The following is a 16,124-nucleotide window of genomic DNA, read 5'->3' as shown; positions in this document are numbered from 1 at the left end:
GTAGGTGCAGCTTTCTTTAAGGAAATAGAAGTGCATCAGTGAAGTGCAGGGCAACATTATACAGTGATCCCTAAAATAAGATCTTGTCCTATGATTCCAACCAGAATTTCTTGAAGAATATAGAGGTGTTTTTGCTATAGCTTTATATCTTTTTTTTCTGTTACACTTAACAACTGCGCCACCAACCCTTAAAAAGACACACAAGAAAAAACACGACCTTAGCCACATCAAATGCATCGTCAAGGGCCAGAAACCTTGGTCCATCCATGGTAACATCAACCAATCACAAGCAGGTGTATTTCTTTTCTTTCCCCTCAAAAGATACAAGGTTTCAGCACAAGGCCTTAACGACTCAACTTAAAGATTTAAGGATGGGTTCAACTTCCGGTCATTTACACTCTCAACGAGTCTCAACATACGACTCATTAGGCTTAAGTACCAGTCTTCATGTCTATGCTCAAGCTTATCATCATGGCAAGCGAAACGGTTGCATCGAGGAGACGAGACATAGAGAGAAAGGGAAGTGAGGGACAAGAGGAAGGGGAGGAGGAATGGACATTAATGGAAAAAAAAGAATGAAGGGATTAGTGAGGTGAAGAACATGGGGGCAGGGAGGTTATGAAGAGGAAGGTTTGCATACCGCCTCAGTGACAGCAACAGGTGAGTGAGAACCGATTTGGTTCAGGGTCCGTGGTCCACCTTTGTCCAATGCCTCTCGTCTCAGGGAATCTCACGTTCCCAGAAGTCAGGAAATGTTCTACTGGAGTTATAGAGCCGGATGGGTTCAGGGGACGTTCAGGGGAACTCCTGAGCCTAACGGAGGATTCAACTCCAACAAATCTTTGAAGATTCCAGCTCCAAAACTCATTCTTTTCCTTAACCGAGACAGGAGGTCGTGGGAACAAGTCCCATGTCTAACCAGGTTTCTCTGGGCAGAAAAAAAGAGAAAAGCTTCATAACTCCGGGAGTGTGTTTGTGTGTTGGTTAGTCTGCTGGTGGGACTGGGTATACTGAACAAACTGGTTAGACTGGTGCGTCGTGGGCTGACTGGATTCAGTCTGGTTTGCTTGCTGGTTTTCTGATTGGTACTGTTCTAGCTCTCGCTTCCTCCTCATAGCCGTCTGCAACTGCTGCTTGATTACGAGGATTTTACCTTCCAGTTCTGACAGCTCCTGAACCAGTGGGTTCCGGCCCACACCAAGGCCGGGGCCGCAGTCGCCCGCCCCTAAGCGCGTTAGGCCCTGCCCGGAGCCCCCCTGCCCTGGCCCCAGGACTTGGCCCAACCCCCGCCCTAACTGGTCAGAGCGACCGTTAGAGTTGGTTACTATGGGTGGGTGTTTCTCCATTAGGGGAAGAGAGTGGGGATGAGGCAGGGAAGATGGGGATGGTGGTGAAGGCAGCTCCTGGAAGGATGGGCGCTCCAGGTCATTCTGCATCTCTTGTAGAAGGACCCTACGCCTGTTGCAGTGAGAGGACTCTGCAGGATTCCAAGATGCTGACTGGTTGTTTCCCTCGTTGCACCTGGAGATAAGACGGATACATAGAGAAATATCAGGTTGTGGGAGATTGCGTATCATCTGATCCCATCTTTCCAGGCTGAATGTAAAGCCAGTGGCTCAGATTGCATCACTCCCCAAGACACACAGATGAATGAAGCTTACACTTAATTGCGGCTGCGCACACAGTATAATTCTATGCGTGTTGTATGACACTTTGCAATATAGGAAGAAACAGAATTTGATCAAGAATATAAAGTGAAGACAGATTTCCCGAAACTGCTGTGTAGGAAAGTTCCAGACATTATTGTGTAAAAGGCTCACGTCGAGATTCTGGGAGGAATTTAACCACCGTGGATGCTTGCCAAGAGCACAGTACAAGTGGTCTCGCAAAATGTCCCATTATGGTAAGAGGTAAAACAATAAATTAATTTTTACTATGCTATCCTCACACGTTATGTCTCAGGATTTTTTTTTATAGGAATGTGAATAACAATAGAAAAAATGCTTTAAAAACAGAAGATCTCTCCATTTGAGAAAATATCTTGGGAGCTTATCAAAATACTTAACAGGATATTCAGCCGTTCAACCTTTTTGAAATTATAATACATTTGTTGTTACAAAATGTTGAATAATTTGTCCAGGAATTTTAAAAGGCAATAAAGTATGGCCATGAATATTTCATGAGTTGACAGATACCAGTAATTATAATTCCTCCTCGGCATTGAGGAGTGGCAAGTTTGGTCCATGGTGGTTTGCCAGTATCCTATGTTGACGTCTAGCTTCTTAACAGAATATTTAGTTGTACACCCCTCTGCGTTCCTGAGGCCTGCGCCACAGTGTCTCGTGTGGGTATAAACAAGCTTTAGTCTTGTTTCAATCAGAATCATTTCTGGTTAACATAATCTCAATAGATTTGATGATGAATGTCATCTATCTGCCTTGCTTATATTGAAGTTGCTTTTATTGTTTCTGTTCTTACCATGGAAAGTGCCTTTGAGTACCCTTTGAAGTGCCATACAAATCAAATGTATTAATAATATTATAATTCACCAATTGGTAGCCCATATGATTGTTGATTTTGTGGTAATACAGTCCACTCCTTGTGTATTAGTGGATTGACCCTAACAATCCACTAACTTCCATACAGCCTATTCCATACACTCTATTCCATACAGCCTCTTCCATACACTCTATTCCATACACTCTATTCCATACACCCTATTCCATACACTCTATTCCATACAGCCTCTTCCATACACTCTATTCCATACACTCTATTCCATACACCCTATTCCATACACTCTATTCCATACAGCCTCTTCCATACACTCTATTCCATACACTCTATTCCATACACTCTATTCCATACACTCTATTCCATACACCCTATTCCATACAGCCTCTTCCATACACTCTATTCCATACACTCTATTCCATACACCCTATTCCATACAGCCTCTTCCATACACTCTATTCCATACACTCTATTCCATACACTCTATTCCATACACTCTATTCCATACACCTTATTCCATACACTCTATTCCATACAGCCCCTTCCATACACTCTATTATATAGACCCTCTTCCATAGACCCTCTTCCATACACTCTATTCCATACACTCTATTCCATACACCCTATTCCATACACTCTATTCCATACACTCTATTCCATACACTCTATTCCATACACCCTATTCCATACACTCTATTCCATACACTCTATTCCATACACCCTCTTCAATACACCCTATTCCATACACTCTATTCCAAACAGCCTCTTCCATACACTCTATTCTATAGACCCTCTTCCATACACCCTCTTTCAAAACAAAAAAGAAAAGCAAAAGTTTTAGCTATTTCATTCAGGCTTTAAAGTTCCAAAGCTTAAACAAACAGTCAGCCATGGTTGTCCTTGGTTACATATCAATTCCTTTGATTGCACTGGCCATGAAAAACACCTGCAACATCAAGTTTGACAGGAAGAAGGCAGAATTGATTGAATATTACACAAGGCTGGAGTCATGTTGGGTTGAGAGAAAATACCTTGCCCTTACTTTTATGAGTCACCACAAAATGAAAATGTTTTGCTGTAGGCAGATCTAGCTTCTGTCCAGATAATTCCAAACATGTAGTTATTATGGAAATATGTATATTTTGGTTTCCACATAATCCTCTTTACAATATTTATTTGTTAATAAAATAATGTTTACACAAAATTCTAATCACACCAATGGTAAAGTAACAATAGCAGTATTCATATAGTATATTTATGGCAATGTATAAAGACACTTTTTCTAAACATAAAGAGAAGTGAGATTCACTTCATATGAATTAAAGCCTAACTGAAGAACTCTGAATCAAAGGTGTTTTCATCAGTGATAAAAAAACAGGGACAAGTAGAATCTATTGAGATACTCCTGACTTCAAAAGAGACCTAAAGGATGAGAATGTAAGAATAGAAATAGGAATCTTAGCTCAAAGTGATGTGTGTACCTTTTGACAAGAATGCACCATGTGCTTACATCATGGCTGCAATAGAAGAGAATATTTAGCAATGTCGTCAGATAATCACAGCTGTCTGTCACAGCCCTTTTGTTTTATGCATTTTAACCAGTTATAACCAGTTATAACCAGGACAATAATCACAAAATAATTTAATGATGTGTCACATCAAATTAAACAGCAAAACATGAGCTACAATAATTAGTAAGCCATTTTCAAATGCTTGAAACACAACTCACACAATACTAAAATAAGAACACAAATATCATGTTTATAATTCGCCTTAAGTCAGCTCACTTGCCAGTGACCCGTAGCTACGTCCTAGCAGAACAAGGTTCCACACATATTTTTTCCAGTTTTTTTACATTTCTTATTGTTATAAGTGTTTACAGTTTGTTAAAATAAAATCCGTTCCATTTTGGTTCAACATTTTTTGTGATGTTTTTTTGAATAGGTAAATATAGAGGTCTGGTTAAATAAAAAGGTCCGTTTTTTTATGCTGTATTTGCATGTATTGAACCTCATTAGTAATATAAAAGTGAGATATATAATCTGGTACATGACAAGACTCAAATGGCACAGATGGCGCCCAATGTGCCCAAATGCCCATTTTGGGCACATTGCCAAGTCAAACCTTTCAGCTGCATCATTCTAAAGAGATAATCATAATAATAAGTGCTTTTAACAAGGAAAACCTGAAACTTTTTAATTTGTGCTGTGTGCCATCTTCATTTAATCGTAACCAGTATCATATAGGCAGATATTTACACATCTGAAGTATTCTCACAAGTGTTTCCTTTTATTATAACCAACATTATTAAAATAACCCTTGTGGTACACAAGGGTTATTACACTCTGTTTAATATGGTTATGAAAACCTTCGCAATGTTTGAGAAAACACGGCTGGGGTACATCTTGACCTTTTTTTCTTATTTTTTTGCTTTGCGTTCATTGTTTTTGTTGTATTCCTTTTTAATTAATTCTATTTGGAAGCACTTTGTGGCTCCTCTGAAAAGTGCAACACAAATAAAGAGGATTCTTATTATCAGTAGAACCTTTAGTCAGAACTAAAAAGCAAAGAAATGCCTGTCATGGATTCCAACAAGAAATAATGATCTCAAGTTCTGAAAGGAAACTGTGCGCCACACGGTGCTGGCGAAGTGTGTTTAACAGATGAAAGGAAGGCTAATAATTATTTTGTAAGGATGTCTTTCACATCATCTTTTACACATTATCTTTCTGGGTAGTGAAAGAAGAAATACACTTAAGGGTTCAGATGTAATGCGGATTATTGCAGTCTTCGCCGCGACATCATTCATCTAACTTGACAGCAAATAGAGCTCTTTGTTTCACATTGTGTGTACACGATGCAATATTTCTTCATCATTTACAGAGAGACCATTTAGTTTTCTCAACTGCTGGGGTTGAGCTATTCTCCTGCTCCTTTTCTTCTGATCCCTCCTCCATTTAAAAGTTCTCAGATTCCTCCAAATAATTTCCAGAGATATCCGGTCGCTCCTCCTCATTAAAATGTGTCCGGTATTTCATTTACATTTTCATGTACAAGTTGATTTTCTCCTTGAGCCCTGGTTTTACACACATCCTTGCAACCTACTTGTTGATCCAGAGTTCTTTGAACACGCATACAGAATCCAAGGCTACTAACAACTTTTTTGTTTTGGTCTCCCATCAAACCAGTGCAGCAGCTTGTGAAGAGGACATCTCGTTCTTTACGCCGTGGAATAAGAGCGGAATATTTCACCACTGATCAGTATTTCCCAGAACATCTGTCAGTACAGATATCTGTCAGCTGGTAGCACAGTGAACAAGGACGCCGTCCTTCAACGAGCAGGGCAGAGGTGTAGCAGAAAGACATGCGCCCTGCTGACAAGTCCTTCAACGAAATATTGAATTCCCCACCAGCAGGTCCCCCCCCCCCCACCCCCTTTTATGGAGGGTGAAAACGTGAATGCCGAATGTAGTCTTCTTGCGGTAGACGGTAGTTCTTATATATGTCGTGATTGCCATTCTCTCAAATTGGGGTGATGGTGTGCGATACAAGCGTTACACAGCAGGACTGACACGAGGTAGCCCAATCCCTGCCCAATTATTTTCGGCACTGCAGAGTATCTCTGGTGGCACGGAAACGTTGACTCGAGAGAAATTGTAAGTGCCCTCAGAATCACAAGCACGCTAAAAAAGAAAGAAAAAAAAAAAAACGTTTCCAAATCAACACAGTCACGGCTTTGAATACGTTAGCTCGTGAAAACACCCAAAAATTAAAAATAAAGTATTTGAAAATGGACCTGAGGCCATCAGCAAAATTGCTTTAAAATTGAATGTAAGCAACGCTAACTTAAATATTACATTTACATAAGTGTAAACAGTGGGAGCAATGATCCCACATTTAATTTCAATTAAAGACAGTATCGCAGTTGAATTGTTAACTGTGACAAATGATCATGTTTTAGTGTGGGTTAAAGGTCTTTTCTATGGAGCTACGTGACCTTAACACCCAGTGTGGTACAAAATCACAAGATTTTAATTGGACACGGTGTGTTTTGTGTTATTACAGACACCACTCCCCATCCTCTCAGACACTTCTCCGATGCCTTTGGGCTTTTCTACATCCTCGTTAGCGCAGGTAGGAAATTCATTACGTTATGGTTCCGTCCTAAGTGGTCGTGTTTAGTCAAATTAATTTTCACCCATATGCTCCTTTTGGTCACACAATGCCTCCTTCTTTTTAATGCTGATGAAACAGGTGAATATGCAGCGCTCGTGTTTCCATGTGACCGACGCCCAGCTGCAGCCATTTTTTTACGGCACATGATCTCATCCACTTGAATGAGAAGATCATCCGTATTGGTGTTTGCAAAACAGACATTTATGTGACACGCCATGTTTCTGCAGGACACAATGACAAAATGACGGTAATAACTTCTGAATTGTAAACAGCGCGCAGGCCCGATGCAGAATAACTTGATGGAATGAGCCTGATTATGCAGCAGGTAATCTATCCTCATTACCACAGGCATCCCTCACGTGTCCATAGTTATTATGTGTATTTAATCCCCCCCACTTGGAGTGCTCCACCTGAGAGTGCCCTCCGTGTGTGCTGCTAAGTAGGGATTGGCAATGAAGAGGACAGCAGAATCAGACCGAACAACCCTCAGCAAAAGCTTGAGAGTTGTTCTTTTTAATCTCCCATCAGAGGCGTGGAAGCAATATGACCAAATGTGAATAAAAAGAGACGACACCATGGCACACGCACTGTAGCGGTGTCAAAATGGCTGTCCAGATTAGTCAAATAAACCCACATCGCAACAGTGCAACATTTGAAAAGACGTTGAAACTGACCATAAAGAAGCTTTGGTGATTTGCTAAATCTCCCTCTCTCACCCACTGAGCCAAACAATGTTCTGTGACGTCAGCATGAGCTTATTTCCTCAATTTCACTTTCAGATAATAAGCTTCCAACAGACTGACAATTCATTTAGTTTCTGATTAATAACGCGTCCCTTAACTGCCACGCGGATGTTAATTGATGTCACTTATTCTCAGCCTCATTATTTATAATGGGCTGTTGAGGTTTGGAGAATTGGCTTTGTGCTTCGAAGGGTTGCAACACATGGACTCATGTATGTGATATATTCTAGTGATAAAAGTATGTGAAAAGTAAGTGTGTTTCCATTCACCTGTTTTTATGAAAATGTTATTGGAGTATAAAACAATATGAGTGGAAACACTGGACATTTTTAAAAAAAGATAAATAATCAAGAAAACAGTTGTTGTGCTTAGTGTAGGTGAACAAGTGGTTTAAAGGCACCTGTGTGCAGAGCAGGCCTGGTTCTAGACTGCTTTGACTGGGGGCCCAGTCACATCACTGGCCTCATAGCTCTAAAACAGCAAGCGCCAATCACAGTTACAGGGCATGGCCCGCCCCTTACCCATGCCTTTATTTTACGTCACATACATGCACGAAATTCAACCTCCTATATTCCATCCATCCTCAGCACCAGGAGCAGTGAAGTATCCGTGAAGGATACTTTGACATGCGGACAGAAGGCGCCGAGGATCAAACCTCGTGATTGATGATGACCCGCCAACTGTCAGTGGCGAGCCTGTTTCTGATGTGTCCTTGCATCCTCAGGTCAAAACTAAATGTACTAAATGGGTGATGAATAATTACAACAAAGCTGGGCTCAGTTCATATTCACTTCAATCCCTTGGGAATGGGTCCCCCACCCCCCCCAAAAATACTCCATCTCATTATCATTTTTCAATATATTTCAGAGATGGAGTCATTCGATTGAACTGAAATTGTATTGAGCCCAGCCTTCACTGATGGGGACATTACCTCTTCTCAGGCTTGGTAACAGTCGGCAGTTTGTCATCAGTGAAGACTGAGTTGAGGGCCCGGTGTAATCTCTGGAAAACAAGCAACACATTAACTGTCACGTGCATCAGTTGTTCTGGGATTATTCTGTTGTGTATTGAGAACATGAAATGCTTTGTGTGTTTTGTATACGTGTGTTTGAGAGAGAAGTAAGAAGAACACATATCACCTCGGAATACATATGAACAGACTCGTGAGCACACTTTCAAAGTATAGAAATACATTTGTTTACATTATTTCTTTACATTCTGTTACAGCTACTCACTCACTTAAATAGTCAGAATACTTCTTCTGGTGATTGCAATGTGGTTCCTTTCCATTGAAAGGGTGCTTCGCTGTATTGTACATGTGTGTATTTGTGTGCGAGTTCCCTACCTGACTTGTGTGCAGCCAGTATTTGAAGCGGGGCTCCTTGACCCTCGGGATCACCAGCTTGTACACTATGTATTCCGCTACTGTGGTCAGTAGCGATAAGGCCACACCCACACACAGCATCACAAACAGGCCGGAGAAATGCTTTATGCCCATCTGCAGCGTCTGGAGAGACACAGGGTTAGAGAGCGAGAGAGGTGGGCAGAGGGAAGTAAGGAGGAGACGTGGATACAAAGAGGTCGGGGATGCAAAGCTTCTTCGGATGGTTGTCTGAACACATTCCGGGTTGTAGCCGGTTGGGCATCCTCACATGCACCAAAGGGACACACCTGGCTATGTCAACAAAGAAAGGAGAAGCGTGACTTCATTCGTTGATCCGGGGGACATTACTCCACTGTTTACAGAGCAAATACAGAGATTTAAACATGTGTTGAAGACCGAGGGTTAGACAAAATGTGTTTTTGTAACATTAAATAAGGTAAACATGTTCTAGTGGAAACCTAAAATACAGCTACGAAAACTAGAAAAAGAAATATGTCCCCTTTAAACATTTAAAATCAAACCCTTTATTTTGAAATTCCTGTTTATGCGTCGCATGCAAGCCACGTCGTACAAATGTAAGAAATATCGTTGGTGGTTAAAGTTCAATGGATTCATCATGATAATGACGCTCACTTGTAATGGCCATTAAGTGAAGATATTTTCATGTTTTATGTTGCTATTTGTCAGCTACCACCTTTTGATTGGTTTTCTGTGTTTTACAAAAAATAATTGAGATAATTGCTAACACTGTGTGTGTGTGTGTGTGTAAGTATCCTTTTCTTATAGGAGCAGACGTTGCATTCAGGAGCGGTCGTGGCTTTTGGTTTGTGTTTGCTAAATTGTTTCCCCGGCTAATACTTTAATGATAGCATTAGTGTATTTTAAATTTTCTTGGCCATTATTTCACATCAATGAACCCGTTGATGTATTCACCACATTCAGAAGTATATATATATATATATATATATATATATATATATATATATATACTATACTGTCTCTATTACAGCAAGTCTGGCCGACCTCCTGGGAGTTATTGGCTGCCATTCTTTTCAAAATTCCATTAAAAACAGCTCGCATAGACAAAACGCTGAATTGCCAGACATAATGCATGGTGAATAATTTTTCCCCATAACTTGACTTTAAAAACACTGCAATCACTGCAACGTTTCGAACCAGAAAATGAGCGAGAGGAGAATATTGCTCAGGTTTGCTTTCAACTCTGTTTATAAACCCTATCCGAAGTCAACAACACCATGAGAGGGAACAGTGATAACTGAACAAGCGACAGCATTACAGAGTCACTAAAAGGAAAACTGCAATGCCTGCATACAATACTGAATTCAGCGTTGCCTTTTAAGGAAAAATGGACATCTGGATTAGGATATAACCTTCTCTTAGTTACCTGTCCTGGAAAAATACAGCATGAGTTTTAATTTTAACTCACGGTTATATTTGTCCTGGTTTTCCTGAAAATCCCTCAGATCATCTCATTGCTGGGATATCAAACGTCCCCCCCCCTCACATCTTAATTGGCACTCATTCTATTCTGAATGCGTCACCATCGAGAAGCCTCTTAGAAATGAATCCTGGGCCAGCAAGTGTGGCATCTCCTATTGGGATATCACACTTTTCTTAATTAAGCGCGTGTTGCAGTTCCGGCAGAAGTACGCTCTCTGAATCTTTTTTACTGCTGAGTATGCCGCAGCTTGTGATACAGCGGCGGCTGCAATGATTGCATTATAAAGTCACGCTGGTTAAAAAAAAATAAAAAATAAAAATGTATGATGGATTAAATTCCTCATTGCAATATTGTGACTTGGCGAGCTGGCTGTATTGTCAATTGGGAGCCGATGGTTCAGGGGAAGTCAATGCAGACGCTAGTGAGTGTCACATCTGACTGCTGGAGGAGACATTTCCAACTTAGGAAACAAAGAATACAGTGGTAGTGTCCTTTAACAGCAAGACAAGGACACACGGGATTAATCTGATACTTAGCTCCGGTGTGTGAAATGCAGTGTACGGTATTGTTCATCAACCCAGCTGCAACGCTCCTCACAGTTATTGGCTTCCATCAGCACATTTAAGCCCCTTCTCCCAAGTTGTGTTTTGGCAACACACACACACACACACACACACACACACACACACACACACACACACACACACACACACACACACACACACACACACACACACACACACACCTGCCTCTTTTCCCTGCATGCAACCCATATGGAACAATGATTTTTCACAGTGATCTTATAATTTAGAACTCCACTTAGAAATTGGGTTATTTGCACAGAGTTGCTGCAAAAAAGAAAATCGCTGAATAACTTCAATAAAACACATAACGCTCACAATTTTCCTCCCTTTGATCACAATTTATTTCCGGGTGATGTTAAGTTTGGCCGTCCTAATGTTAGGTAATTGAATAATATGTCATTCATTGGTATTGATTTTATTACTTCAAATGGGATCAAATTCTTCGGGGTGACAGGGAGCTGGACGGATGCCAGAGAGTTTGGCTGCCTTCGCCGAAGCCAATCCATCCCATTTCTCATCTCTTCAGAAACCCAGGCTTGCTTTTCGTGGTGTAGTAGCCATTCATCGGAATAATAGATAGCAAAACAACAACAAAAAATGCTGAGCAGGACTAAACTGAGCCAGCCTTGTCAGTAATTCATATTGCTTATTTCCCTCTGATGTTGTCCAGTGTTCATTTTGACAGCACGTTGTGACTTTGCCAACGAATGACACACAATTCAGGTCAATTTAATTGAATTATACATATTCTATGTAACTTATTTAACAGCATGCAATACTGGTCAAGCAGCTCTCTCTCTCTCTCTGCTGCCGGCGCAGGAAGGTGGAGGCATGATGCTGCAAAATGAAATGTACACGGAGCAATTTAAATGTCTGCAGCTGCAGATATCATCTGCGACACGTCCAGCTGTTACGCAGTGGCAAACGGCTCACTTCAGAAACACTGAATCTGTTGCACTGCAGTGTGCTGCTTCTGCTGCTCCCACGGGACTCGGAAGAAGGGCATTTACAGTGATGCGTTAGGTCTTTAGGTAACGCTGTCGTTCAACAGCACACAGTGCTGCTTCATCAGACTTCATAACGAGCAACCGGCAAGGGGAGGGGGGGGGGGGGGGGCTTTGTGCCTTTTGCATGCAGGACAAATAGATAATTAAAAAGCAGAGTACAAACACAAGGGGACGATGGGGCAAATTAGTTTTTCATTCCCGCTCGATAATAGGGAGTGTGTGCAGTCAGCACCGAGTGAGGAGACACTTTTGGGGATTCCAAAGTCACGGCTGGGTGGAGAGACGGACGGGCTGCTAAGAGAGCCGAGTGCTCGGTATTAAACAGAATGGACCGAGGGGGGCGGGGCAGTTTGGGACCAAAGTTATGGGGACACGGAGAGTAGATGGAGGGTCAGGCGCTGAATTAGTGAGGAGCCAGCACCGTACATGGAGGTTGTAGAGGCAGTGCAGGGACGGTATTCTGACAGCCGGGACAATTAGTAAGGAAAGAAGTTACGGGTAAAGACAGAGAATAAGTGAGAAGAAAGCTTCTTCCGTACAAAGAAATTGTTGGAAATAAATCAATTTAAGTCATTCTGACGAACCAGAGAGATAAACAACATTTGTTATGATAAAGGAATAGGTCCCTATTCCACAGGGTGTAATTTTGTTAAACCTATATTTTACTCTTGGGGCAGCAGTACAAGCTGTAAACATAAAAGTGAAGCATTATCTCCTTATGAAATGGTTGTGGCTATAAGCAAACAGTTTCCTAAGAGCTGGCCTTACGTACTCCCCGATGAAATATGTTTCCCTCAAAACATAATTTACAATGCAGTTTTTTTTCTATGGGACCATATTTTTTAGGAAACAGGGCTGCCTGAGAAGAGGAAATCAAATAAAAAGATTGTGGCCTGGAAAACCAAAACTATAAGCTGAAAGATGCCAACACTGTAAAATGTTGTGGACCTGGGGGGAAACGTTATTCACATTATGAATAGTCATTCGATTCAATGTTCATATAATAATATTGATTAGGGCAGCTTTATGTTTTTTCTATTTCTTTGGTATATGCTTAGCAGGAAGTTAAAGCTATGATACCAACTGAAACACCCCTTTGCTTTTTAGCAATATCCATGTGTGGAGATAGAAAGATACAATATAGCAAAATTCAACATGTACTTAAATGTCACCATAAAAAACAATACATTTGCTGCTGTTGTATAGAAAAGGCGGTTCTGTTCCTACCTGCGTCACAGCAAAGCTGCGCTTCCCGCAGGGCACGACCTTGTACCATTTGTCATGCAGCATGTCCATGAAGCCATCGGACTTGTACTGACTAACAAGCTCGGAGATGTTGGAGGTGAGTGGAGAGTTCTGAGGGAGGCCAATGCCATAGCCTGCCAATGGACGGACACACACACAGAAATTATTCACGTGTCGCGGCAGTACAATTATTTCAATATTTCTTCAACTTCATGCTGTGTCATTATATTCTTTAATAGAGTAAGGGACATAACAACTGATCAGAAAGGAGGGAGTCTTGGTATCTTTTATTTTACCCGTGCTTATCAGAAAGCACCATCATCAATCCGGGTACTTCATGTTGTGAGTAAATCTCTTCTTTGCCTGCCAGCGAAGTGTGACGAATTCAGTAACAGCCAATTACAGAAGTACCTCGACTTGGTAGGAAGTACACTGATTGATTTGTATTGTATCCTCGAAGCTTAAGGGTGCATTAAGTAATTAACAACAACACTGGAATCTGGGACTATGGTGGCCTGTAATGGAAGCGAGCACCATGGGAACGTCTTCACAGTGGGAGGAAGGAGCTCGCTAAGTGGACCAGAGATTAACGGCGGACAGTAGACGACCTAAGCTGTTGAAAGCAAGACGATTAACTGTGCAAAGGTTTCGTGATTGATATTGTTGAATTCTGGGCTGTCCTAAAATGCTCATGGTCAGTTTGTCTGCAGTCATGCAGGACGACCTCTTAAAATGTAGATTTAATCAGGGTTTCTGGGTAACTGTTTTCCTGTACTGACAAACGACTAATTTAAATGTGAAGATGTTCGTCAATCTATACCATAATCAAAAAGATGGGAAAGCCCCACATAATCATAAAGTACTACTTTGTGTAATATAAGCTTGGGGAGTAACAGAATACATGGGACGAAGCTACGCAATAAAAAGAAAAGACTGTTTTCCGTTACGAGAAAAAAAGACATAATTCGATTATCGATACATTAGTAGAAATAGGGAGTTTAAAGTTTACAATTTGAATTTCCATTTCAAAATTAAGAATGATAGGCCTAACCTACATATGCAAATCGACACACGTGGACAGACTTTACCACACAATAGACTCTAAAGTTATAGTGAAAATGAAAATGTTGTCATAATTTGGTACGTAAAGCAGAAAAAGGGATACAACATTACAGTAGAGTGAAAGTTACGGTAAAGCAAGATGGTTTAAGCACCTTCCAGTTCATCAACTCTTTCACAGCTGGACTTGTATGCATTGTGATGTTGTTCCCCTTTTCTGCTTTAGAAATAAACAAATAGCAACATATCAGGATGTTTTAGTGTTTATGTGGGGATCTGTATTAGAGTTAATCTTAGAAGTACTTGAATATTCTCTTGAATGACCCTGAATAAGTACGTTATTCGTCTTATAATAAGCAGCCATGTGTTACCTTCTATAGCAAAGGGTTTCCCCACTGTTAGTGTTTTACAGTCTGCATCTATGGAGACCTCGTAGTCCAGCAGAGCTTTGTCCATGATGAAGGCATCCAGCCTCTGAGGGTCCTCCCTGTAAACACACAGCAAGGAGCAGATGGAGCAACATTTTGTCATGCTTTTTGTTTTGTGTATTTTGTGCAATGACGGGTTCCTGACTGAGATAGTGAGGGCGCAGCTTTAATATTAAAAAGGTGAGACACGACAGGTAAGAAAAAACAATATTTTTCATGCAATAAAATGTCTTCAGATTCAGATTAGTGGAAAAGAAAACATCCAAATTTAACATGTATTTATTTTACTATTCTGTCTATTTGAGTCTGTAGATTTGACCTACATTCACCAAAAGTTAGCATTCATGCCTCATTTGCATATTCAAGAATACAATTTCAGAAAACTTCCAACACAATCAAAAAAAAATGGCCTTAATGGGAGTAATCAAGTGGGGAAGTTTCATGGGCCTGTCTATTAGTTCAAATTGTTACCCTAGTCAACTATTTGGCATTCATCAATCACAACATGTTGTACCAAATTAAACATGTCGATGCACACTAGCGAACACAACAAAAGATAAGAGTGTTGACCTGAATTTTGCCCTTCAGCTTTTTGACAATCTGATCAGTGGCATTTGAAAAAGTTTTTGACGGATTGCTGGACAAACAACCAGATAGATGGACCCGGACTCATCCGGAGTCAGTCAAAAATCCACTGTGGTGACAGATGTAACAATAGCGCTAAAACAAATCTCACATCTTCTGGGATTTTCTGGGATTGACATTTTAAAACAACCCTCTGGAAAATTAACCTTTAAAAAAAAAAAAACTCCTGAGACGCAAACTTAAAAGAAGCTTGCTTTGTCATCTTACTCTGGCTCTTAGGCTCATTTTCAACAAAAAATATTTTTTATTTGTTTGTGTCTTTTTTGATAGATCCTAGATGTAAACTTTATATGCTTTCACTTCATTTAATCTTGTTAAGTTGAAGAAATAAAGAAACTTGTTGGACTTTTGCTCTGTCTGTCTGTCATTTGTCTGTTTTTAGGTCTGTATGTCTCGACTTTGCTGGTCGACCATTCACTCCACCTGCATGTATGTCTTTTGTTGTTGTTTACCTGTCTGTGGTTATATATTTAATTTACTCTTTATGTTTTGTGTCTCTGACATGGATGTTTTTATTCTGTCCATTTTAACATAGTTCTCACTTATTTTATTTTGCTTGTTTGTACATTGTATATGTCATCTTATGTGTTTAGGTTTGTTTCATAACATCTGCCTCTTGGGACTACAGATGAAAAATAGCCTCTTGGCTAACTCTGGCACATTATCAGAAATGTTTATATTAATGTGCACTGTCCCTTATTAAATAAACAAATACAAAAAAATGTAATTGGGTGAAAAGGCGAAAACGATAAGAACAATAAAGCCTGTGCATATGATTTCTTTTCTTTATAGAGCTTTTCAGAGGGCAGTGTACCACATTCACTGAACAACCTTTTGCCGGTGGTCTTTTCTAACTCTTGTACTGGCTGCATTCCAG

General features: G+C 40.5%; 1 protein-coding gene across 1 annotated transcript in view; it reads right to left on the bottom strand.

Annotated features, from left to right (window-relative positions):
* Nucleotides 1-953: 953 nt before the first annotated feature.
* The window catches only part of grin3a (glutamate receptor, ionotropic, N-methyl-D-aspartate 3A), a 40,792-nt gene continuing 25,621 nt past the window's right edge, over nt 954-16,124 (bottom strand). The window contains exons 6-10 of the mRNA XM_034547270.1: nt 14,546-14,661; nt 13,098-13,249; nt 8,779-8,940; nt 8,365-8,435; nt 954-1,521 (exon numbers count right to left, since the gene is read on the bottom strand). Of these exons, the coding sequence (XP_034403161.1) occupies nt 954-1,521; nt 8,365-8,435; nt 8,779-8,940; nt 13,098-13,249; nt 14,546-14,661 (1,069 nt within the window). The remainder of the gene's footprint in view (nt 1,522-8,364; nt 8,436-8,778; nt 8,941-13,097; nt 13,250-14,545; nt 14,662-16,124) is intronic.

Source organism: Cyclopterus lumpus, chromosome 12 (assembly GCF_009769545.1).
Source record: "Cyclopterus lumpus isolate fCycLum1 chromosome 12, fCycLum1.pri, whole genome shotgun sequence".
In the NCBI taxonomy this organism is placed as follows: Eukaryota; Metazoa; Chordata; class Actinopteri; order Perciformes; family Cyclopteridae; genus Cyclopterus; species Cyclopterus lumpus.
Note: the sequence above shows the minus strand (reverse complement) of the source record. Positions and strands in the feature narration are given on the sequence as shown.